Source organism: Crocuta crocuta, unplaced genomic scaffold, assembly GCF_008692635.1.
Source record: "Crocuta crocuta isolate KB4526 unplaced genomic scaffold, BGI_CrCroc_1.0 scaffold246, whole genome shotgun sequence".
Lineage (NCBI taxonomy): Eukaryota > Metazoa > Chordata > Mammalia > Carnivora > Hyaenidae > Crocuta > Crocuta crocuta.
In genome coordinates this window covers 5,732,714-5,756,253 of record NW_027531902.1, presented here as the reverse complement: position 1 = coordinate 5,756,253, position 23,540 = coordinate 5,732,714, and the positions used below count along the sequence as shown (strand labels likewise).

The 23,540-nt window shown below is 37.7% G+C and overlaps 1 protein-coding gene and 1 pseudogene across 5 annotated transcripts in view; both read left to right on the top strand.

The window, feature by feature from the left end:
* Window positions 1-23,540, top strand: part of NCOA1 (nuclear receptor coactivator 1) — a 214,653-nt gene that overhangs the window by 140,516 nt on the left and 50,597 nt on the right. For all 5 annotated transcript variants that reach the window (XM_077774063.1, XM_077774064.1, XM_077774062.1 and 2 more), the window contains 5 exons: window positions 501-598; window positions 8,758-8,935; window positions 11,254-11,433; window positions 12,730-12,825; window positions 17,426-17,566. In XM_077774063.1, coding sequence (XP_077630189.1) covers window positions 501-598; window positions 8,758-8,935; window positions 11,254-11,433; window positions 12,730-12,825; window positions 17,426-17,566 — 693 coding nt within the window. The remainder of the gene's footprint in view (window positions 1-500; window positions 599-8,757; window positions 8,936-11,253; window positions 11,434-12,729; window positions 12,826-17,425; window positions 17,567-23,540) is intronic.
* Window positions 2,519-6,688, top strand: LOC144239901 (methyl-CpG-binding domain protein 3-like 2B; annotated as a pseudogene).

The following is a 23,540-nucleotide window of genomic DNA, read 5'->3' as shown; positions in this document are numbered from 1 at the left end:
GTTTTATCAATCAGATCATCATGACATGAATGTGAAAGGTTAGCTAATTCATGCAGGCTCACAAAAGGAAAAAGCATTTCTTCACTTCCCTTTCAGTGGCAGCTGATCAAATCAGAAAAGGAAAAAGAAAAATGGAGGAAATCATCATTCTTTTACAGTTTATTCGTTTCTTAAAATTTTGGTGTAGATGTTTTCAAAAGGCTTTATGTTTATACCATTTCCCTTGTGGGAACACCAGACTTGATAGGCCAGAATTCAAATTCTCCTGCTGCTGCTTATTAGTTATATGATTTGGGACACACTAGTTAACCTTTGTGACCCTCAACTTTGTCATCCATAAAGTGAATTAATTAAGATTAAATAATGTGATCAATAAATATCGCCTAGATAATAAGTAAATGTTATTTGAATCTTAAGTTAGGTGAATCTGTGTCTTTGTAATTTGCCAATATGGAAATGAGCCCTTTTTGGATGCGTGATTTTTTGTTTCTTTATTATAGAGAAATCAACGACTGATGATGAAGTGCAGAAATCAGACATCTCGTCTAGCAGTCAAGGAGTGATAGAAAAGGAATCCTTGGGACCCCTTCTCTTGGAGGTAGCTCTTCTCATTGATTTAGAGAGTGATCAAAATCTTTGTTCTAGGACAATGTGGCTTTTTCTTTATCTTTTATACCTTATATCCAATTAATAAATTATAAAACAAGTAAGTTTTAAAGAACCTTTAATAATATTTGTCTCCTATTTTGACAGTCGTTGCTCTTTCAGAATGAGATGTGAATTATGAATATGAGAAAATTTCATAAAGACATTCTACATAGTCAGATAGAAAACTGAAGCCTACTGTGTGGCTTTGCCATTCATTTTTGGGGTGGTTTGGACTAGTCGGAAATATCATTAGAATTTTTAGCTCACTCGTGCTACCTATATGTCTGTAGAATTTCACTTTTGAGTAACGGATGCCTCACTTTATTGCAGTAGGGGTTTTCCTGAAAAGATTCTTGACTAAAAATTTTAAATTTATGTAAACACTGTATGAGAACTTACTATTTTAATAACCCTCTACCAAACTTTTTGAAGAACTTTTAAACCTGAACTGTTTTGTAATTACTGTGTAATTTTCACCCCAGCTCTTCCTATCTAATCTTCATCCCCTTTGTCTTCAACGCAGATGTTTTGTGTACAGGCAGGCTCATCACCTTAAGTAATCCCTGTCACACATGAATGGTTAAGAACACGTGTGCATGGACACATTCCCCACAGAGTAAGCGGAAGAGTAGACCCGACTGCCAGCTGAGCGTGTGCATACGTGCATAACTGGGAGAGGGAAGGCTCACCACATGTGGTAGAGGCTGATGTTTTTTTATACCCTCTTCATAACCTCTTAGGTTGACTCTATGACACATGACCATGTTTTGGAAACAGCATTGTAACAAGTAGAGTAAAAATGTTTATGGTGGAATCTAGGTGGCGAACATACAGGTGTTAACTACAGAATTCTTTCAACTTTACAATATTTTGAAATTTTAAAATATAAGCTGTTAGAGGAAAATACATTAAAGAAAGAAAAGCACTTGAAGCTCATTTCCAGCTTCCACCCCATCTCGTCCACTGCTTGGCACCTGTCACCACCACACCGCTTGGTACACTTGGGTCCTTCCTGGAGACCTGACCTGTTGTACCATTTACTGCCCACCTTCTCCACCCTGCAGGGAGCTAGTCTTTTCATACCTTGTAGTTTCTCTGTGTGGGTTCTGTCTGCCGCCTTCGTGTCCCAGCCCCAGCACTCCCTTCAATTTGTTAGATATTTTATTAAATTTATTTTCTGCATACGATGTCTTTTGAGATACTGATAAGGTTCTTGAGATTTGTGGGGTTCCTGTAGGAAAATAGTGATCACTGAAATCCTAGCTTCACCTCACATTCTTCAGAAACCACAGAGATCAAGGAGAGCAAGTGGATTATTAACAAACTGAACATAGCACAACTCGAGACAAGGACTGTTACTACTGCTACTTTAATTTATATAAATATACACCACTGCTGTGTGAGAAAAGTCCATGACACCTTAACATGAAAAGAAAATGATAAGAGATTATCCATTCAAGACTAGTACAAAAAGAAAACAAAGTAGGAATATTTCTTTTAGCTGATGAAATTATTACCCTAAAATCACTGTGAATCAAAGGGAAACTGTAACATAGCATCACACATGAATTAGATGTCACTAGGCAGGCATTTTCAAATGTGAAAAAGCACATCAAGTTAAAAATTCCAAAACCTCAGAATAGAAATATATTTAGGTTTTGACTTCAAGGAGCTAATAATATTTTTATTTATGGGTTACAGATAATGTGAAACAGACTGCAAAATAGAATTACTAACTTTTACAGACTTCAAGGTCACCTCCGTTGGCCATTTTTTTGTGCCTTCTTTTGTATCCCCCAACCCCATCCCCATCACCTCAGACTTTATAGAGTCTAATCAAGGGCAGCTATGAAAATGGTGAAAAGCTACCATGAGACTGTCTATTGATTCATTCAGGCCGAGTCTAGAGCCACACTATTCAGTAAGATAGCTGTTGGTCATACATGGCTATTCAAAGCTAAATAAAGTTAAAAATTCAGTGCTTCAGGAGCACCTGGGTGGCTTGGTCTGTTGAGAATCCAACTCTCGATTTTGGCTCAGCTCATGATCTCAGGGTCATAAGATTGAGCCTTCTGTTGGGCTATGTGCTGAGTATGAAGCCTGCTTAAGATTCTCTCTCTCTCTCTCTCTCTCTCTCTCTCTCTCTCTCTTCCTCCCTCCCTCTCCCTCCCTCTCTCCCTCACTCTCTCTACCCCCCTCCTTCTCTCTCCCTTTGCCTGTTCTCTCTCTCTCAAAAACACACATATATATATAAATGCATGCTTCAGTCTCACCAGCCACATTTATTTTTTTATGTTTATTCAGTTTTGAGTGAGAGACAGAGTGCAAGTAAGGGAGGATCAGAGACAGAGACAGGAGACACAGAATCTGAAGCAGGCTCTGAGCTGTCAGCACAGAGCCTGATGTGGGGCTTGAACTCTTAAATCGTGAGATCATGACCTGAGCCCAAGTCAGACACTTAACTGATTATGCCACCCAGGTCCCTCATCACTAGCCACAATTAAAGTGCTCAGTGTCCATATATGGTTAGTGACTATTGTATGGACACACAGATAAAGACCATTTCTGTCACTACAGAAAGTTCTCTTTGGCAACATTGGTCTGAAGGGACTTGCTTAGAGGAAAGTGTACAGATCTAAAAAGTAACTGAATATCTACCATCTATTAGGAACTCCCGCCATACTGTTATTCCCTCCTCGCCCCTCCCCCTTTTAAACATAAAGGAGCATGAATTAAGAAGGAAGATATTGGAGGTAATTTCTTCACATTTAAAGGGAGAGTGGTATTAGACTTTATTTATTCAACAAATATTTGTTGTTTGCCACACAGTAAATACTCCTCCATTTTTTTGTTGTCCTCATTGTCCATTCCCTTTTGGTATCTAATTCCTCTGCCTCCTGTTCACAGCTCTGCATTATCTGACTGTAGCTCTTTATCTCCTGCTACTTCCCAAGAAAAACTCTGTTTTAGCCATGGAGGTCTCCCTATACCTTACCCCTGCACTCAGGCCTCCTCACCTCACTTTGTGCCGTTCCCTACATTGCCGTGTGCCTCTTGACCCCATTCACCACCCAGTCCCGCTTTCCTGTTTCCTCCTTGACAGAAGTATCTCTGCTCCTCTCTGGCTACTCCTCAGCCTCTTCCTTAGCCTCTTCCTCAGGTTTCTCTTTCTTAGCCTGCCTCTTAAATGTTAGCATTCTTCAGGGTTCTGGCCTTGGCTCTTTTCCCCTTTTTTAACCTGTGCACATTTCCCGAGCAGTTTCATCTATGCCTATGGCTCTGTCCATGTGATGTATTCATGTATGTGTGCACACATGTAAGTATGTGTAAATTATCAATTAGGGTTCTCTGATTTCAAGCAATAGACCCCAATCCTGACCAAATGAAGCAAATGTGAATTTATCAGAGTGCTATTTGGGGATCCCAGAATGATGCTTGGCAATGAGATGAAATCAAGTCACCTTAAGGAGACTAGAAATCAGATACTATACGAATGGTCTCCTAGAAAGACCCATCTGGGCAGTGCCCTGCTGGTACAATGAATGCATTCCAGCTATATTCAATCTTTCTGTAATCCTCCTCAAGGTTCCTATTTAGGTTGGAAGTCTCCCAATGGCCTGATTAAGAATCTCACAAGATTTTGTTTAATTGGGAACAAGTAACTCCCCAAAGGAAATCACATATTCTGTGGAAGGGGAAAAGATGATTATAGTTAAGAAAAAATAAACAAAAAGCCAAATGATACTGTATGTACCTGTAAATTGCCAATGTCTGCCTTAAGCTCAGATCTCTCTTCAGTTTCTCTTACAGTCTGTCTTGCTGCCTTTTGAACATCCCCATCCGAATGTTCCTTAGTCATTTCAAATATAACATTTCTGGGGCACCTGAATGGATGGCTCAGTCAGTTAAGCATCTGACTCTTGATTTCAGCTCAAGTCATGATCTCACAGTTTGTGGGATCAAGCCCTGCATCAGGCTCTGTGCTGACAGCATGGAGCCTGCTTGGGATTCTCTCCCTGTCTCTCTGCTCCTACCCAACTTATGCGTACATTCTCTCTCTCAATATAAATAAACTTTAAAAAAAGAATGTTTTTGTTAAAGAAACAAATATAATACTTCTAAAACTAAATTTATGACCTGTCCCTTTACTTCCTGCCTAAAAATAAGAGGGGGGTGGGAATCAATAATAAAGACTAGATTTCTTTACTCCTTGAGTCCACTTCCTCAGAGAAAGGCACCTACGTACCAGAACCCTCACCTCATTAATGATGGATCTCCCAGAATGCTTGTTCCCACAGCTGTTAGAAGTCTCCAAATGCTGTTTGTTCCGCCTGTGTCAAATTCTCTTCTATCACTTCCACTGCCATTGCCTTAATGCAGGCTCTGGTTTGAACTGGAGTATCACAATAGCATGGCAGCTGTTCTCACTTCCAATCTGCATGCCACACCCACTTCTAGAAGGATCTTTGTGAAAGCAGACCACGTCACTCTCATGCTTAAAACATTGCCTTCAGGAAAATACCCATTGCTTTTAGAATAAATTCCTTGTTTTTCTTGAAGATTAAAAAAAAAAGGTTTACTGTTGTACATAAGACAAATGTAACAAGTGCATACAGCATGAGTTTTTTTAACCTCTGAGCTGTTTCCTGTGTTTTGAATGTCCTCCACCTGAGTTACTACTCTGTGTCTTTCAAGACCTTGCTCAGGTGTAAGTGTGGCCTCCTCCCTGGAAACTGTGCCAGTGACAGTCGTCCCTTTGCCCATTTCGGGTTCTTCACTCTTTGCTTAACCTTTATGAATTCCTCTGCTGTACCGTTCATAACTATGCGTACTTGTCTTTTTCCCTTCAGAGACTGTAAAATTGTTGAGAGTTATGTGTTTTATTCCCAGAATTGTGTCCCTTAACTGGCACTTAGGTGATAGTCAGTGAAGCTAGAGAAGTCATTTAAAGCCAAGGCCCTGTGAGAAGCCTTGGCCACTGTGGACCCTGCTGTGAGACACAGGGTGGTCAGGAGAAAAAAACCCTCAGATTGATGATGTTGTACCAAACGGACAGGCACTTGTTATCTCCTGTGTGCAGCTCAGTGCAAGACCAGCTGTCAGGACTTGGAGAAACAGGAAGCTTCCTTTCCGGAAGAACACTGAGGAAAACTTGTAGAATAAGTATCAGTAGATTATATTAGTCAGGCATACTTGAAGAAAATAGAGGTGTTTGTATGTTCATAGGAATAGTCTCAAAGAATATTCCCTGAAACGTTACCAATCTCTTGGGGGTAAGATTTTGGCTAATCATCTACTGTTTCATTTTCATACAAAAACAGTTTTTATAAGCATATATGTCATTTGTAATGGAAAACAACAGCAACAAAAAGCAGGCATTTCCAGCAAGAGACAGACTGGCTGTGTCTCGAGGAGGGTCAGCAGGACAGCTCCGTAAGCACGAGGGTGCCTTTGTAGACCTGTTTTCCATGCCAGCCTTTTCTGGGGAAGCTCAAAAGAAATATGATGCCCCAGACTTCACAGAGGAAATGACAAGTCCATGTAACTGAGGCCAAGCAGGGACCTGGTGAAAGTTCTACACTCCCTGAAGGCTGATCAGCTGCATACTCCAGAGGCCAGTTACTAGAATAACTTCCCAGCCTGGCAGTGAAGTCAGGTACAGTCAGTGGGAGGAGAACTTGGGGAAGCGCCAGCAGGTCTGTGGAGAAGGATACTGCGGGGACTCCAGGCCTCTGCTACAGTGAAGGCAGGCTTTTAAGTCCTTTGGATTTTGCAATTACTTTAAAAATAATTGCACCAGATAGTCCTGGTGAATCCCTTGCTGAGGCTGGATGCTGAGATCACCAATGGCTCGTATTCACATTGGATAGAGGTGGTCCCAGGAGTGGGTCTTGGTCTCTCCTATTCCCTCTGCACATAACAGGCAACATCCAATGATATCCAGAGACAGACAAGGAAGGTGAAGAAAGCAAGGGAGGGAGGAGTTGTGGCTTTGAAGATAGACAGGGACATCAAGGAGGCAGAGAGGGAGGAGCCATGAAGGATGCCCTGAAAACTAGGTGAAAAAAGGAGAAGGTAATGCTGAGGAAGCGGGGTACTGTGGTCCTTGGAATCGGTTTGCCATGAACAACCAGATTTTACTTGCCTGTCTTTTTCTTGCTCTAAATTATGACACTTTGTTATACCTCAGCTGTTCTTGATTAAACTCTTTTGAGAGATCAAAAATAAGATAAATTAAGTGAAATTGTATTTACACTGAATCAGTTAATAGCTAAGAACATTTTAAGTAATTTATACATCTGCTTTTTAAAAACTGATATATCTGTATTTCCATTGTTCCTATTTTCATATCACCTGCAGTGAAATTTGTAGCTAATCTTAAAAATAAATGTTAGATAGAAATGAGGGTGCTTTCCTATGCTTTTGTAAACAAAAATAATTTAGCAAAGGGTTTTTCTGGTGTTGAGGTGTTTAGATCATTAATCACACCCCAAGGTTTTTATTGACATTCTATCTTCCTTGATCTCAAACAATGATTCTTCCAAAATAATCAAAGGATGCGCTGCATTACCACATTTAAAAAATGAGTTTAAAGCACACTGAAACTGGAAGATTTTTGAGTAAAAAGTTGTTTGTAAATGTTTAAACTGAGAAGAGAAGCTTTACAAGTACATACCTGGGGTCATTTTGACAACAAAGTCACAAGTATGGTACATCTCAAAACATTTCAAAGCATTTTCATATGCTGCCTCTATGGCAGAGGTGTCTTTTTGAAAGGCAGTGTACTTCTTATTCATTGTTTAAATTTCATCTTTCCCCTGGAGGGACAAAATTAAATGTGTTTATTATTTGGAAAACATCTGCTAGGTAACATTATCATGACCACTTGTCATCCTAGAAAAGGTCAGCAAATTTGAGACACTTGCCTTTTTAAAAAAGAAAAATGAACTTCCCATAACATTGTTAGCTCTTTGACGAATTTTGCCACAGAACTAGACACTTCTGGGTAATAACAACAGATTTTCATTGTCATTTTACGTCTGGTTACAGAATCCTCTAAGTGTTCTCCATTTTAAAGGTCTTGTTTTTACTGCTTGTATATATCCTATAGCAAGTAAACTGCAATATATCGCAATAAATGGAAAGATTGTAAGTAAGGTGCCACCCTGCTCAACCTCTGCTTTCTGGATCTTCTCTCAGTGTTCCATGGTTTGCAATATGTGACTGTCTAGACTGAGTTGAGCTATCAGGGTTTTCAGTACGTTTATTAAGCTGAATTTCTTCTTTATATTTTAGATTACACTAGAAATAGAGGTTCTGACTTTGTTCCTGTACCTCTGTGGATATAATGCTCCCCTATGTATCTCCCCTTTTAAAGACCCCTAGCTCTGTCTCAGAGCATAGGAGACCCTCTGTGATTTGACTCCTGTCTACTGCGCCAGACTTATTTCCTGCCATGAGCCTGTCTTGTACCACATACTCCAACAACTCCAAACTATATTTTGTTCCTTAATGTACCACATTCTCCCCTCTGCCTAGAATGTTTTCCCTCCTTTCTTTTCCCCTCCTCCACTATGCCCTGTAAAACTCAGGTTGGAGGTCTATAAATAGCCTTTCTGTGTCCCCTGAACCCCAACCCCAAATTAGGTATTGTTTCTTGTGCTCACAGAATACTTGGTGTATGTCTCTGACACCTCATTGCTGGTATTTTATTAAGTTTATATCTCTCTCTACCATTGTACCACACGTTCCTTGAGGGTAGAGATGGGGTCTTACTTAACTTGTCGTTTAGAGATGTTTATGACTGAGTGGACATCAGTTACTTACTTCACATCTGCTACCACGAAGTTTCTCTCTAAGAAGGAAGGTTGGTACATTCCTTCATGCCTGCTGTCCATGCTGTATGTCCCTGTACAGTCTGTCTCAAAATCCTGGCCCTTCCATAGAGAACATGCAGTATTAAATCTTCTCGGTCTCCCCCTTTTCTTAACTTGATACATATTTCTGATCTCTTCTTCAGTAGAGAAATGTATATGTTTATTTTTCTTTTATTTTTTAACCTCTTAATTGTTTTTTTTTTTTTTTTTTTTTTTCATTTTGGCTTTGCAGGCTTTGGATGGATTTTTCTTTGTTGTCAACTGTGAAGGGAGAATTGTATTTGTGTCGGAGAATGTGACCAGCTACTTGGGTTACAATCAGGAGGAATTAATGAATACCAGTGTCTACAGCATACTGCATGTAGGGGATCATGCAGAATTTGTGAAGAATCTGCTACCCAAATCACTAGGTAACAAAGCAATTTGTTTTTCAAAAGAATATGAACTCTCTGTAGCTGTTTTTCACATTATATAATCATTATATTATATTACATAGTATTATTCTGAAATAAGTTCTAACACGTTAAAAATATTTTTAAATTTAATTTCAGCCTGATATGTAAATTTAAAGGGAGAGTATCATCAACTTGCTGGTAGAGAGCATTCCTTTTATCCTAGTCCTCCAGCTTATGACCTCGTCATGTGACAGTGGTGAGAAGCAGAGCAGTCAGTGCCTTGCCACTAGAAGCTTCTGCTTGAAATTCTTTGTTTCCAGTTTCGATTATGTCCAAGAAAGAGACAAATGTATACCCTTCCTACCACCCTGCTCAAAAGTGAAAAAAAGGAGAAAAGGAGGGAGAAATACACTGTCCTATTATGTATGTATTAAAATGAGTATTTTTGGATGTAAGTAGACGTTCCAAGTATGGTTAGACAGGTTGTTTGCTGACAAAGGAGCTTAGCTGAGAGGACAGATGGGGTCTGATTTCCAACCTCTGTTCCATTTGCTACGCTATGTGCCTATTCTGTAGCCTATATGTCCTCCAAAAGTAAGGGAGGGCCTTGTAACTAACCCACACATGCAAATTAAATGTTATCTGTAGATCTTTATTTTCCACTGTGTTCACTTTCTGGAAAGGAAGCCTTATTTCTTCTTTGAAGAGAGTAGTTAATACATTTTTAGAGTATATGAGGGCCTGAAATGATTATTTCTATTAAAATCACTAGTTAGATAAAGGGTCTTATGTGCTTTGTTATAGCATTTTAGAGTATAAATAATTTTAGAGATAATATAGTGGATTCCTTTATTTTAAAGATGATGCAGGGGCACCTAGGTGGCTCAGTCAGTTAAGCGTCCAACTCTTGGTTTGGGCTCAGGTCGTGTTCTCACAGTTTGTGGGTTTGAGCCCTGCGTCGGACTCTACACTGATAATGTGGAGTCTGCTTGGGATTCTCTCTTTTGCTGTTTCTCTGCCCCTTCCTCATGTGCTCGTGTGCGTGTACATTCACACACTCTCTCTCTCTCTCAGAATAAATAAATAAATAATAATAAAGATGATGCAGAGATAAAATAACCTAAACCTCACAGCTAGCTCATAGTAGAACCAAGACTCCTTCCTCCAGTACAGGTTTGTTTCTGTGATTTTCTCTACACTCTAACAATTACAGGGTCATGAGATAGTAAAAAGGAAGGAGGGTCAATGAAGAGGATAAAGTAAACTGTTGGGAATGGTGAGGGAAAAGCCTTAAAAACCTCCAATGGCCACCATGGTTTGAATAGAACATGCTGCCTGGGAAGTGGTGTCCCATCACACAGTGTTTATCATTTGAAATGTACAAACCTGTTTTCTATAACCGAATTCAGTTTTCTTATACCCAATCAGGTAACATTTATATTTAACAATCATTTTTATGTCATAACTTAATTGATTACACACTGTATTTGAGGCAGTGTTGCATATAAACTGTTCAAATAAAATCAGGTATAAGAAAAATGGTTATAAGAAGCCAAGGTTCATCTCTGTCTATTCTGAAATTTTTTTGAGCCCCAGTCTTCTTTGCATCTTCTCCCCCAAAAAGGTGCACATGTACACAAGCCCATCTTAAGAAGACATGCCTGCCAGGTTAAAACTCCTGTTTAATGGTGGGTCTGTGGTTTCCAATCAGTTTTTCCTTTTTTTTAAAAAATATTTTTTTATGTCTTTATTTTATTTTGAGAGAGAGACAGAGAGTGAGCACGGGAGGGTCAGAGGGAGACAGAATCTGAAGCAGGCTCCAGGCTCTGAGCTGTCAGCACAGAGCCCGATGCGGGCCTCGAACCCACAGACTGTGAAATCATGACCTGAGCTGAAGTCGGACGCTCAACCAACTGAGCCACCCAGGCACCCCTCCAATCAGTTTTTCATTTCCAGAATGTAACTGGAAATAAATAGAAAAGTGCAATAATTAACTGCTTGTAAAAATCTGAGCAAAACAGCTAGGAAGGTATAAATTTTTAATTTTTTCATTAACTATTTATAAAGACTGTTAAATGAATTAGGAATTTGTAAGGCATTATTTTTGAGGGGGAAGTCCTACACAATCTCTTAGAAAATTTTACAATTTTCTAATCGGTAGACATTTAGATTTGCTAAGGAAGATAAGTATACTATTGCATCAGGATGATGTGAGACCTGAAGAGATCTTTTCATCTGAGTATCTGATGAAGCAGATGGCTGAAGGTATGTCTTTTGCACCTTCCGAGTTTTTCACCTTATTCATGGACATATAACCAATATTTCTTCCACAGTAAATGGAGTTCCTTGGCCTCAAGAGGCAACACGACGAAATAGCCATACCTTTAACTGCAGGATGCTAATTCACCCTCCAGATGAGCCAGGCACCGAGAACCAAGAAGCTTGCCAGCGGTATGAAGTAATGCAGTGTTTTACGGTGTCACAGCCAAAATCAATTCAAGAGGATGGAGAAGGTAAAACAAAGGGTGATTTTAAGGTGTTTGATCACTTTTTCCGTGGTTTGAAAGATCAAGGAGGTAATTGATTATAAATAGCCCTTTTCAGATAGTGTTTTTGGCCACTATATTATGCATCATAATGGCTATTCAGTTTACTGTATATTTCTTAATACTTAGGAAAAAACTGCCAACATCTAGACTCCCCCCTTTAAAATGCCCCCAAACTCTCAGTTTTAAGCTGGCATTCCACTAAAATGTCAAATTCAAACCAACTTGCTGCCTAGAAATAAGAGACGTAGCTAACTGCTGCCAGTTGGAAATGTACCAGATATAGCAGGCTGTTGAACAGCTCTGATTTTTAGAAAGTTTCAAGTTTAGAGTGTGGGGAACATTGGAGAATAGAGTTAGCATTTTTGAGGCCATACAAGGTAATTTATAAGGAGAAAGCTTATGAACAGATGAAAACACAGCTGAAGCTCTAATATGAACATGGTATCAACATGGCATTGATTAAAATCTCTGACAGTGGGTGAGTTTTCCATGTGAACTAGGCTGAGCTAAGTTAAGAACACCACAAATTGGAAACTGGAGTAAGGACTAGGGAAAGTAGTAGATGAGAAGTTAATCAGATGCAAAAAAAAGGCCATGCATGTAGCAGGCTTCACCCGTGAATGGGTGGCACAGTCAACTGAGGAGTTTTTGTAAAATATACATGTCAGTGCCAGCCTCTCTTATATGAAGTTCATGTTTAGCTATGTGATATTGTGTGTAGCACTCAAAAAAAAATTGGAAATGGCACTTTGAAAAAAGTATGGGTCCTAACAACATAAAGTCCTTTATCAGGGGCAAAATAATGTTTCTTCAGAAAGAGTTAAATCTTTTTGTCATATGGTTCTTATTATTTGCACAGTGGTTATAAGAATAAACTTTGTCGCCATTAAGTACTGATAACTATTGGAAATTGACTAAAGACTGTATTTTAAAAAAATCACTGTGTTGCTTAAATCTAGTGAAAACTGCTTCTTCAAGTTGTTATCATGCAAGTGCACAGATGCACCTGTCTCCTCTGGTTTATGTCAGAACATTCAGCATGAAGGAATAATGAATGCTAAGTAGATCTCTACCTGGAGCTGCCAGTTTTTGGTTACCAGCAATTTGATCTCTAATATCATATTATTAGATCAGAGTGGCTCTGATATTGTGTCAGATCCCATAATGTGATGTTTTTATAATTAACCACGAGTGGCAAATGATAGATGTGAACTGTTTTCTGCCCTCTTTTCTTCAACTTTCCCTTCTTGTTTTGGGCAGATTTCCAGTCATGTTTGATTTGTATTGCACGGCGATTACCTCGACCTCCAGCTATTACAGGTGTAGAATCCTTTATGACCAAGCAAGATACTACAGGTACTAACTGCAAAGTTTAGAATTACATCCAAAATTTTTTGTTCTTCTGTTCTCTGCTATTCAGCCTCTGTTCACTAGTCTTATACAAAAAATACTTTAAATGATCGTCTTGATCTTGTGCATTTTATTTTTATTTTATTTTTTATTTTTTTAAGGTTTTACTTTTCAGCAAACTCCACACCCAATGTGGGGCTCAAGCTCATAACTTCAAGATCAAGAATCTCATGCTTCATCGACTGAGCCACTCACATGCCCCATTGATCTGGTGCAGTTTGGCTGCTATAATCATTGTCATGGGCAGGGTGCTGGGGAGAATATTATAACTATTCACATATTGTTTTGGTTATAAATTATTTTTCATAATCATGGAATAAAATTTTTAAAGAAATTTGGCAATGTAGATGTAAATATACTTATTTATAAATGGTGGCTTTAAAATTATGCTTAATGTACCTAGCCATTTCTTTTTCCTTTCTTCTTTTTCTTTAAATGTATTCAGCACATACTGATTCAGTGCCTAGAAGTGCATGTCACTATGTGTGACTGTTCAGGGTATACATGGCTGAGCCAAAAATCAATAACGTAATTACAAACTTTGGTACACTTTATGATGGAAAAGGTGTGAGATGGCAAAAGGGAAACTAATAGGGAGAACCTGTTTTTAAATTAGCTGGTTAACCAGCACCTGTCTGAGGAGCTGATACGGAGGCCTAAGCTCCAAAGTATGAGGTGGTGTGAGGTTCGCACGGGGTTGGGGGCTGGTGAGGAGGGTCCTGGTGCGGCCAGAGCCCTCCTGATTGAGGAAGGAGAGCTATGAAGGCCCTTGGTGTGGCAGGGGAGCTGAAAGAAGGGCAGCAGACCCCAGAGTAAGTAATGGCAGGCCTGCTGGAAAGGAAGGCCCTCTTTGTAAAGACCTGCTTCAGATTTGATTTTCAGCCAAAACAAATTGTTGTTCTTTACAGTTTTACATGGCATTTTCCATATGTTATGTGATCTTCACTTTGAACACATCAAGTTTCATACTTTTACATCAGAGTGAGGTATGTATCACTGCCTCTCTCACTTGAAAATAGGCCTAAGATACTACAGATATATTTTTTTAGCTGGCCAAGATTTAAACAGTCATTTCCACAAAATTTTATTCTTTGTGAAAATTTAGTTTTAATGTACTTTTTGACCTTTACCATTATTTATAACATTTATTAATATTGGTTACAATACTTATTAATTTTTTAGTCACAATAAATATTCCTATTGTGTGCTTCATTCTTGTGTTTTTAAAGATAAGCTCCCAGCTGCTCTTACTAAAGAGTAGGCAGGGATAAATTAACACAAATAATAGACTATAGTAAAGGGAATATCTGGGACTTGGAGATACAGAATCTGAGTGTAGTAATTATCACTTACCATAACTTTCTTCATTCCCTTTTTGAGTCTGCCATCTACATGTCCTTTTCCATTTTATACCAATGAACAGCTCTGGAAAAATTTAATAACCTTTATTGAAAACCAAAACCACTATGGCATGGAGGAAAAATAGGGCCCTTTGAAAAATATAACTGGTCTTTTGTGTCAGTAAAACCAAGTAAGGGCTGGTGAGATAGCGGAATAAAAGCCTTCCAGAAAGAATGATGGTTAGGCTACAGGATAAATGTGGGAGATGAAGGGTGCCTAAAAATTATGAGGGTAATTTAGGAACAATATATTTCAGCTTTTCCTCATACCGCATTTCTACAAATTGAACCATGAATTGTTTTAGAGAAGACTATCATCCCATAGGAACACTGTTATTACTGATAGTTTTGTTTCTGGCCAAGGGCCCAACATTAATATCTTAGATATACCTGATTTAAAAATAAATGCATAAAAGTTTAAAACTGAGCTCTGAATCATAAAATAATTATAAACCTACAGGGAACCCCAGGGATCACAGACTCTACCCTACCCATTTTACAGATGATGGAATGGTGACTTTTCCAAAACCATACTTACAACTAATTGTTGAGAATAGACATCCGTAGGCCCTAATATAAAATTCTTCCTTTCTCGTGCATCGCTTTTCACGAAAGCACTATTTAAAGGACATCACTGTACTGTATACACTTACTACATAAAAGATACCAGAGAAAATGTAAAATAGAAGGCAAATAAACAGGTATCAAAGAAATATAACTGTTCTTAAAATGTAAAACAATGATATCATCAAATTGATTTAGACTTAAAAAATAATAAACTAGCTACAATAAGTATTAGATATTTAATTCCTTAAATTTTAGTAGTAGTTTTAACTCTACATGGGGTGGTTTTCATGTCCCTTAAAAAAAGAGAAAGTCGGGGCGCCCGGGTGGCTTAGTCGGTTAAGCGTCCGACTTTCGCTCAGGTCATGATCTCGCGGTTCGTGGGTTCGAGCCCTGCGTCAGGCTCTGTGCTGACTGCCAGCTCAGAGCCTGGAGTCCCTTTCAGAGCCTGTGACTCCCTCTCTCTCTGACCCTCCCCTGCTCACGCTGTCTCTCTCTCTCTCTCCTAGAAATAAATAAAATATTAAAAAAAAAGAGAGAGAGAAAGTCTTCTACTAGGAAATGTTGAACAGGGGCTTATTGGTTGGTTGGTTGGTTGGTTGAATAGCAGTGTATCGGTTTGTCTGGTTGGTTGGTTAAACTTTCCTCTATCAAACAGAGGTACTCTAAATCAACCTATTCGTGATTCTCTTCCTAGATAGTCACTGTATTTACCTAATCATTTGTTACCATTGCTAATAATCTAATCACTTTCTCCCAATCCTGCAGTTGTAGACTCTTGCTCTTTTGTGGTTAGTACAGACATGAACACACACACACACACACACACACACACACACACCCTTTCCTTAGTCATTGCCTGTTACAAGCATTGTTACATGTGAAGATCATGCTATAACCACCTCTTGATCTCTGATGTAATAAGAGACAAAGATTAAATAATTATAATTCTTAGAAAATCTAGAATTGTCTTTGGTTGCAATCAAGTGTTTATCAGACTTTGCCCAAACTATTCTTCTATTACAAAATTTCTTATTTAAGTTTAAATTTCTACCATTTACATTTATACCAGACTTGGGCAACAGCCTTATCAGACTCATCAGATTCAAGACTCTTACTTAAAGAGGCCTAATACATTTATTTCTAAACAAAACAAGTAAAATTTAGATAGTAGAGATTAGTTAAAATGAGGACACACAAACAATACAGTAAATAGATTTTAGTTGATTGTGAGAAGAGGGAAGATAAGGAAAAGACAAATCAGACATTCACAGAAGAGAAAACATGAAAAACACTCAACCTTATTATTTGGGAGGTACAAATTGAGAGCATAAACATTTTTCACCTACTAAATGTAAAAAATAAAGAAGACTGACAGTACCCCAAGTGATGAAGAGGATAGTGGATTAAGAGTAACTCCTATATAAGTTCCTAGAAAGCAGTTTAATATTAGAAAGTTGAACATTCACATTACCTGTGACTCAGCAGTTTTGTTCCTACGTATATACCCTAGAGATACTCTCACACACATGCACCATGGAAAATGTAGATGATGTTCACAGAAGCACTGATGGTAATATTAAAAAAAAACAAAACAAAACCAAACAAGAAAAACGGGAAACAATTTAAATGTCCCTTGACAGGAGACTGTACAAACAGAGGATGTGGCAAGTGAGGAGTATACACATGATGAGATGGTATATGTCATGTTCAAGTTTTGAAGTTGGATTGTGGGCTTGCAGGTTTTCATGTTACTAATCTAATATATGTATTCTATAACCTATATTATTAATTATTCCATTATTAATATATATTATATAACCTATATTATTTTGTGTTAATCTTAGGTTGCACCACGAAATAAAGCAGATCTGAACAATCCCAAACTGGATCAATTAGCCCCTGGTTAACTAAGGAATAATTTACCTGAGTTCTTCCACAGCTATCCAGGAAATTTGTTCAAATAGGATAACAATAGCAAATCATCACTACATTTTATAAAGCATTTGTTCTTTGTGCAGAAGGTCTAGCAAATCTTATGCTCTGACATATCTTTTTCTGATGTAACTTTTATTGCCTTCAGTCTTTGTTTACTCACAAATGCCCAAGAAGAGGTAGAAAAGGAAGGTCTTGCCTAATTTCTCATATTTTCTTCACTTAGTTATTGGAAATTAATTTAAAACAAAACAAAATATTTCATCTCTGCCTCTCCTTCCCCAATAAGTATTCCAGTCATTAAGATAGAGAGAGTAGGACCCAAAGAGTCAACAGGACCAGTTGGACCTGCATTAGCCTCTGCAGCTTCAGGCCTTTATGGTATGATTTTAATGCTTCACTGGAATGGAATCTTAGCATATGATGTACTAATATGCAACACCCACAAGGTCAAAGCATTTTTTTATTGTCCTGTAAGTGATTGATTTTGTTACCATATGTAATAAAAATTAATAGTTCATTAATGTTTTTGTCCATTAAGCATTTAGGAGCGGCAGCATATTTCTTAGGTGTAGTTGTTAATTTTGAAATATGGATGACTTATATCAAGAAGCTATCACAAATGTAAACTTTCATCCTTCATGCAGGCAAAATCATCTCTATTGATACCAGTTCCCTGAGAGCTGCTGGCAGAACTGGCTGGGAAGATTTAGTGAGGAAGTGCATTTATGCTTTTTTCCAACCTCAGGGCAGAGAACCATCTTATGCCAGACAACTATTTCAAGAAGGTAAAGTTTTTTCTTTCTTAATTATTTTCATTAACCTTGCTTTTTATTAATATCAAGTAATTTATATAGAATTTATGGCTTGATAAGTATTTTCTCCAAATTACAGTTTTTGCAATAATCAGCTTTAGGAAAGGAAGAAATGGGTAAGCAAAGTAATTCATGAGTGGATCCTGAATTTGGGGTACACATTTTAAAGAAGAGGATATCATGTGGTGGTCACTCACTCATTCATTCATTCATTCATTCATTCAGCAGACATGTATCAAGTTCTTCACTTACGTAGAACACTATTTCAGATGGCAGGGATACAGTGATGACTAATAAGCAGGGTCTTGCCCTCAAGGAGCTCAAAATATACTAGGACAACTTTAAAGATCAGTGTGACATGGGCTTATACCTTAGAGATATAACCAAAGGAAAAAAAAAATTAATTCTGACTTGGAGAATCAGGGATGGCTTCAGAGACAAAGTGATAATTTCATCTGGCTTTTGAAGATCATTCTCAGCAGAAGCATGTGAAAGGGCTTCTAATTAATACAGAAGTCTGTATCGTACATGTTTACTTCATTACTGTTATGGCACCTGTATCACCTGACTCATGTTGAAGTTTCAAGTTAAAAATATGTCATATGAAATTAATAATTATATAGATGCTGTGTCATAGTACTATAGAAGATAAAGCAAGTATATTCCTTGCCCTTACGGGACTTAACAATTTTTTATTATCATGTAAATGTTATAGGAAACATAGGGAAAATTACTTGAGAAAGTTCATAGAGTTTCAGAGGTGAGGGTTTTGATATACTTTAAAAATATCACATAATTACGGTAGCCTAATGCTCTGTTCCCAGTATAATTTATTCTGTATTCTCTAATAGTTTCTTTGCAAAGAGACACCTTGTATGGCTCTTCCTAAAAAGCAATTTAAAAATATTTTTCATTATTTTATCACCCTTCTTAATTTTAATATTTCCCCATTATAGGTTTCCTAACTTTACAGATGATTTGCCATTCATTACATTGTAGGTCAGCTGCTTCCAGGCGGTACGTGGAGAGGAAGCAGCTTAATTATTTGTTTTTTGCTTGCTTGTTTTTTAGGAACCCATCTATATGCATCTCACTAGTTTGGTTATTATTGGGACCACTTCCTGCAGAGACTAATAGTTCCCCAGTGGGACTCTGACTAGACTGATATCTTCCCCAAAGATGATATTTCAGTGGATAAAACCAAGAATCTATGTATTTTTAAAAAATTTTTTAAATTTATTTATTTTTGAGAAAGAGACAGAGTGAGTGAGTGGGGGAGTGGCAGACAGAGAAGGAGAGAGAGAATCCCAAGCAGACTCTGCCCAATCAGCATGGAGCCCAGTGTGGCGCTCGAACTCACAAACCATGACATCATGAGCTGAGCCGAAACCAAGAGTCAGACACTTAACCGACAGTGCTACCTGGGCTCCCGGAGAATCTATATTTTAAGTCCCCAGGCAGTTCTGAAGTGCAGTCAGGTTTGGAAACCATTGCAGTAAGCAACTATAATGCCATTTACTGATTGCAAACTTCGTGACTCTCGCCACCAAGAATGGCACTTGACTTTTGCATAAGTTTGAGTCTCGAAGCACTATCTCCATTCACTGCCTAATGCTGAAGTATATGATACTCTAAGTTTTTACCTTAACTTTTAAGTTGGGACTTCCAAGACTTTACCTGAATGACTTAATTTTATTTGCCTGTAATTTGTATATACTTCCACCAAGGCAGAGCAGGTCCAGATTATTGTCTCATTGTCTAAATGACTGGGTTCCCTGTAGATGTGACTGAACCACAGTTTATGTGTTTCTAAATCGTTAAGAATTCTCTATAAAACACAGATTGATTAAAGTGTAACAAGTAACTGTTCTTCACATATGAAATAAAACAATTTAGAGTAAAATGTAAAGAAATATAGTTCACACCTTTTCCCTATTAGTCATTTCTTCATGTCCTTTTCTTCCACTTCTTTTGGGAAGAAAACATTCCTTAATAGAGATAACTTGTATTTTTCTCAGCACTGGTGTCCAGAGTTCACATGACTGATTATATAGTCTTTTGGAGATTCCGGACAATTTGCCAATGTTCATGAATTCAACACATCTTCTTCTGATATTTTATATTCAGATTATCTTACCTGGTTAAAAAAAAAAAAACTAAAGTCCATGAAGCACAAGGGGATCATCTGTTAAAGATGTTGGCCAGCTGAATGAAAATCTGTGAGGGCTTACATATCTTAAACTCCCAGGGCTGTGCTTAAGTACATCAAGTTTGAGGTCTGTTCAGAGTCAGAAGAGGTGTATATTTGCATTTGCTCCCTATTTACTTAAGGACAGTGTTAAAGAGTGAAATTATGTCACTGTGTGAAACTTGATTTTGTGTGATGTTTTGAAAAGTTAAGTTTGTAAAACTCCATAGTGATTGATATGTAGGCATGTTTGGTTTTTTTCTCTGCATTAACTTACTGTTTGAAGGTAGTGGCTGGTAGAAAATCTTAATATGCGTTAAACTTTAAATTAGTTCCTAGCTTAGTTTTCCATCTGCTTTTGACAGAGATAGCTCATGGACTGCTTTTTAAAAAAAATTTTTTTAACATTTATTCATTTTTGAGAGACAGTGAACAAGGGAGGGGCAGAGAGAGAGAGGGAGACACAGAATCCAAACCAGGCTCGAGGCTCTGAGCTGTCAGCTCAGAGACCAACGTGGGGCTCGAACCCACAAACTGTGAGATCATGACCTGAGCCAAAGTCAGACACTCACCTGACTGAGCCACCCAGGAGCCCCCCAGTCATGGACTGCTTTTTGTTTTTAAAATTTTAAAGGTTTATTTTTGAGAAAGACAGAGCATTAACGGGGGATGGGCAGAGAGAGAGGGAGACACAGAATCTGAAGCAGGCCTCAGGCTCTGAGTTGTCAGCACAGAGCCCAACATGGGGCTTGAACTCACAGACCGTGAGATCTTGACCTGAGCCCAAGTCAGATGCTCAACCAACTGAGCAACCCAGGCACCCCTCGTGGACTGCTTTTAAAGGGGGTTTGACATTTTATTTTCCAGAATCAAATTTGGAAGAAAAAAAAACCAAACACACATTTCAGCCAAAGAATATGTGGGAACGTTCAGCATGAACTAGATTACAGTACTGGCTCTCCACTGAGATTAGGAAGAAATGGGGATCACAGTCACCTGAGGAACTTGTTAAACTAGGTCCTTGTAGGTGTATATGGTTTGAAAAGGTTTTCTAGATTTGGTTCAATTGAGAACCATTTCTTTAAAGAAAGGTTTGGGTTAAATGCTTCCCAAAGGTCCTTGATAAGATTCATCAAGGGAAGTTGTTAAACCGGATTCCTGGACTCCACCCACACTACTGAATCAGAGTGTATAGTATAGTCTAAGATGTTTTCTTACAGAGAAGTTTGGAAAACATAAACCTATGTTCCACAAGATGTTATTACCTATAACTAAGAAATAACGTTTCATGCTAAATTAAGTTTGGGAAATGTGTCAGTCTCCCACTCTGGGGGATTCATAAGACATAATTAAGGTATTTAAGTCTCTGGGAGATTCCACCTTAAAGGTAACTGTTTGACTTTGTTATCCAGATTTATTTTTCCTCAGAATACTTCTTCCTGTAGCACATCAATCAGCATTTTGGGAGAGTAGCATTCATGGGAATGTTGGTCTAGATAACCTAGGAAAGTTTTATGGAAGTTCTGCTTATTATCAGTGATGTAATGGATCATCATTTCTTGGCTTTGAAAGATGCCCATGATATATTATTATATTGAAAATTAGGCAAAGCACAGCATATATAGTAGGACCTCACTCTTGTATGTTTATTTATCCAATTCTAGAAGGTTTTCAAAATGTTAACAGTGGTTATCGCTGAGTGATGGGATTACAAATGACTTTCTTATTCTTTATTCATTTCTCTATCAATGTTATAATCACAAAATAAAGTTATTTTAATTTTAAAACTCACAAGACAAAAGGAGTTTATAGTATCAGAGGTTTGGAAGCATTGCTATAAAACATAAGCACCCATATGAATGATTAACCAGAATGTCCTCTGAGACTTATGTAATGTGGTTACTTCCATGGTCCTTATCACAGAGTTAACTGAAAATCTTTTTTTATCAGGCTTGTTGAAAGTCTTTAAAATATGAATTTATTTTTCTTTTTTAGAATTTTGATATACTGAATAGGTTTTGCTCATTGGTGATTGAATATCTTAGAGCATCGAGGGGTAACTTTCTTTGTCTGAATAACAGTTTTTAAAATTGCGTTCTTTCTGCACATATCTAGAGAAATACCAAAAGGAAAAAGAAATCTCTCCTGGCGTTGGCCTGCTATACATTTTATACCTGCCCGTACAGTTACCATCCGTAGCGCATGCTCCTTGTGGTGATCTCAGCACCAGACTGGTGGAGTCACAAACCCAAATAGCTCTAGTTTTACAGCTGCTATGACCAGAGGGAATGGTTTTCTTTGCCTCATAGCTCTGTTGAGGCTTATTCTGAGGGGGGATGAAAACAGCTTATTATTTTAAAGGTTCCTAGAAGAGTTTCTGGGGTGTCAATAATAACCACATCAGTAGTATCCCTCCCCACTAAGTGTTCTAACAATTTTAGAAATGGACACAGTAGTCAGGGATCACAATAGTAGTTAGCTGTATACCTGCAAACCTAGATTGGAAAACAAGACCAGGACCTGTGATCAAAATGACATTCCAAATACTTTTGTCCAGGCGTAAACCTGGAAACCTACTTAAAGTGAAAATTTGGTGTGCAGAACAAATGTTTATCCAGCCAGCTCTATAAAGCTGTAAAATCATGTCTCAATTCAAAATATTAATGATTGTTATATAGGGTTGAAGCTTTTGGTGTGAATGGTATCTAGGGATTGGTTGAATGTGTATGACGTATGTACTTTGTGTTTGTTTGTTTTCTCTTTGGTGTTTATTCAGGAAATATTCATTCAGTACCTGTTATGTACTAGGCTCCATACTAGATATTATCTCACAACATTATAGCTCTGTTTTAGTGATAATGGGCGAAAGTTAATTTGCATTATGAAGTCCTAAACTTGGAAATGACAAAGTCAGAATTCAAGCCTAAATCTGATTTCTAGGCTCTTATTCTTTTCATTGGTCCATGTTCTCTCCTGTTTACCTTTCTGTCTGAACAATTGAGTGCCAGAAGAATTTTAGTTAACTGGAGAGTCTTAATTAAGTTCTAACGAAATCTTTATTATATTTAATATTACCTTTTTTTCTTTTCAAAGACTGTGAATTATGTGTTAAGTTTTTTTCCACACAGTGTCATCCAAAATAAATAATCTAACTTGAAAATTTTAAATGTAGCGGTTTCTTTGAATAAAGTTACTAGGGCTTCCCCAATTTTGGAATTTTTACTAGTTTAGATAGCTATAGTCCTACAAGTTACAGGCAACCTATTTACCAAAGGACCAATGATGTTTCTGTAATCCTCATTAAGTATCTTAGTGTTCCCATGCTGGTCTGAGTTTCTCATTCTTTCTCACTTTATACAGCTTACCAACAAATCAAGAAATTTCTCTCTATTAACTTTCATTACAAAAGTTAAGTCCAGATTCATATAAGAGCAAGAACATAAACTGAGACATAAGCATTGAGAACACATCTAAGATTTAAAATCCGTCCCTTTTAAAGAAAAGCTACAGTAGTTGATCACAAGTCATTATTAATCTCTTTAGGTGAGATTCAAGTTGAGGGTCAATCAGGAAGTACTTACTAGGTTATTTTATATGCAAAGCACTGTACACAATTCAAGGAGAGTGGAAAACAAGAATGAGGCACAGTACTAGCCCTTATGTTTATTTTAGCTGATAAAGAAAAATAAACGTCTGAAGTTACCTATCTCTTCTTTAAAGAGATACAGAAGTGACTTCACTCATATGTGGAATGTAAGA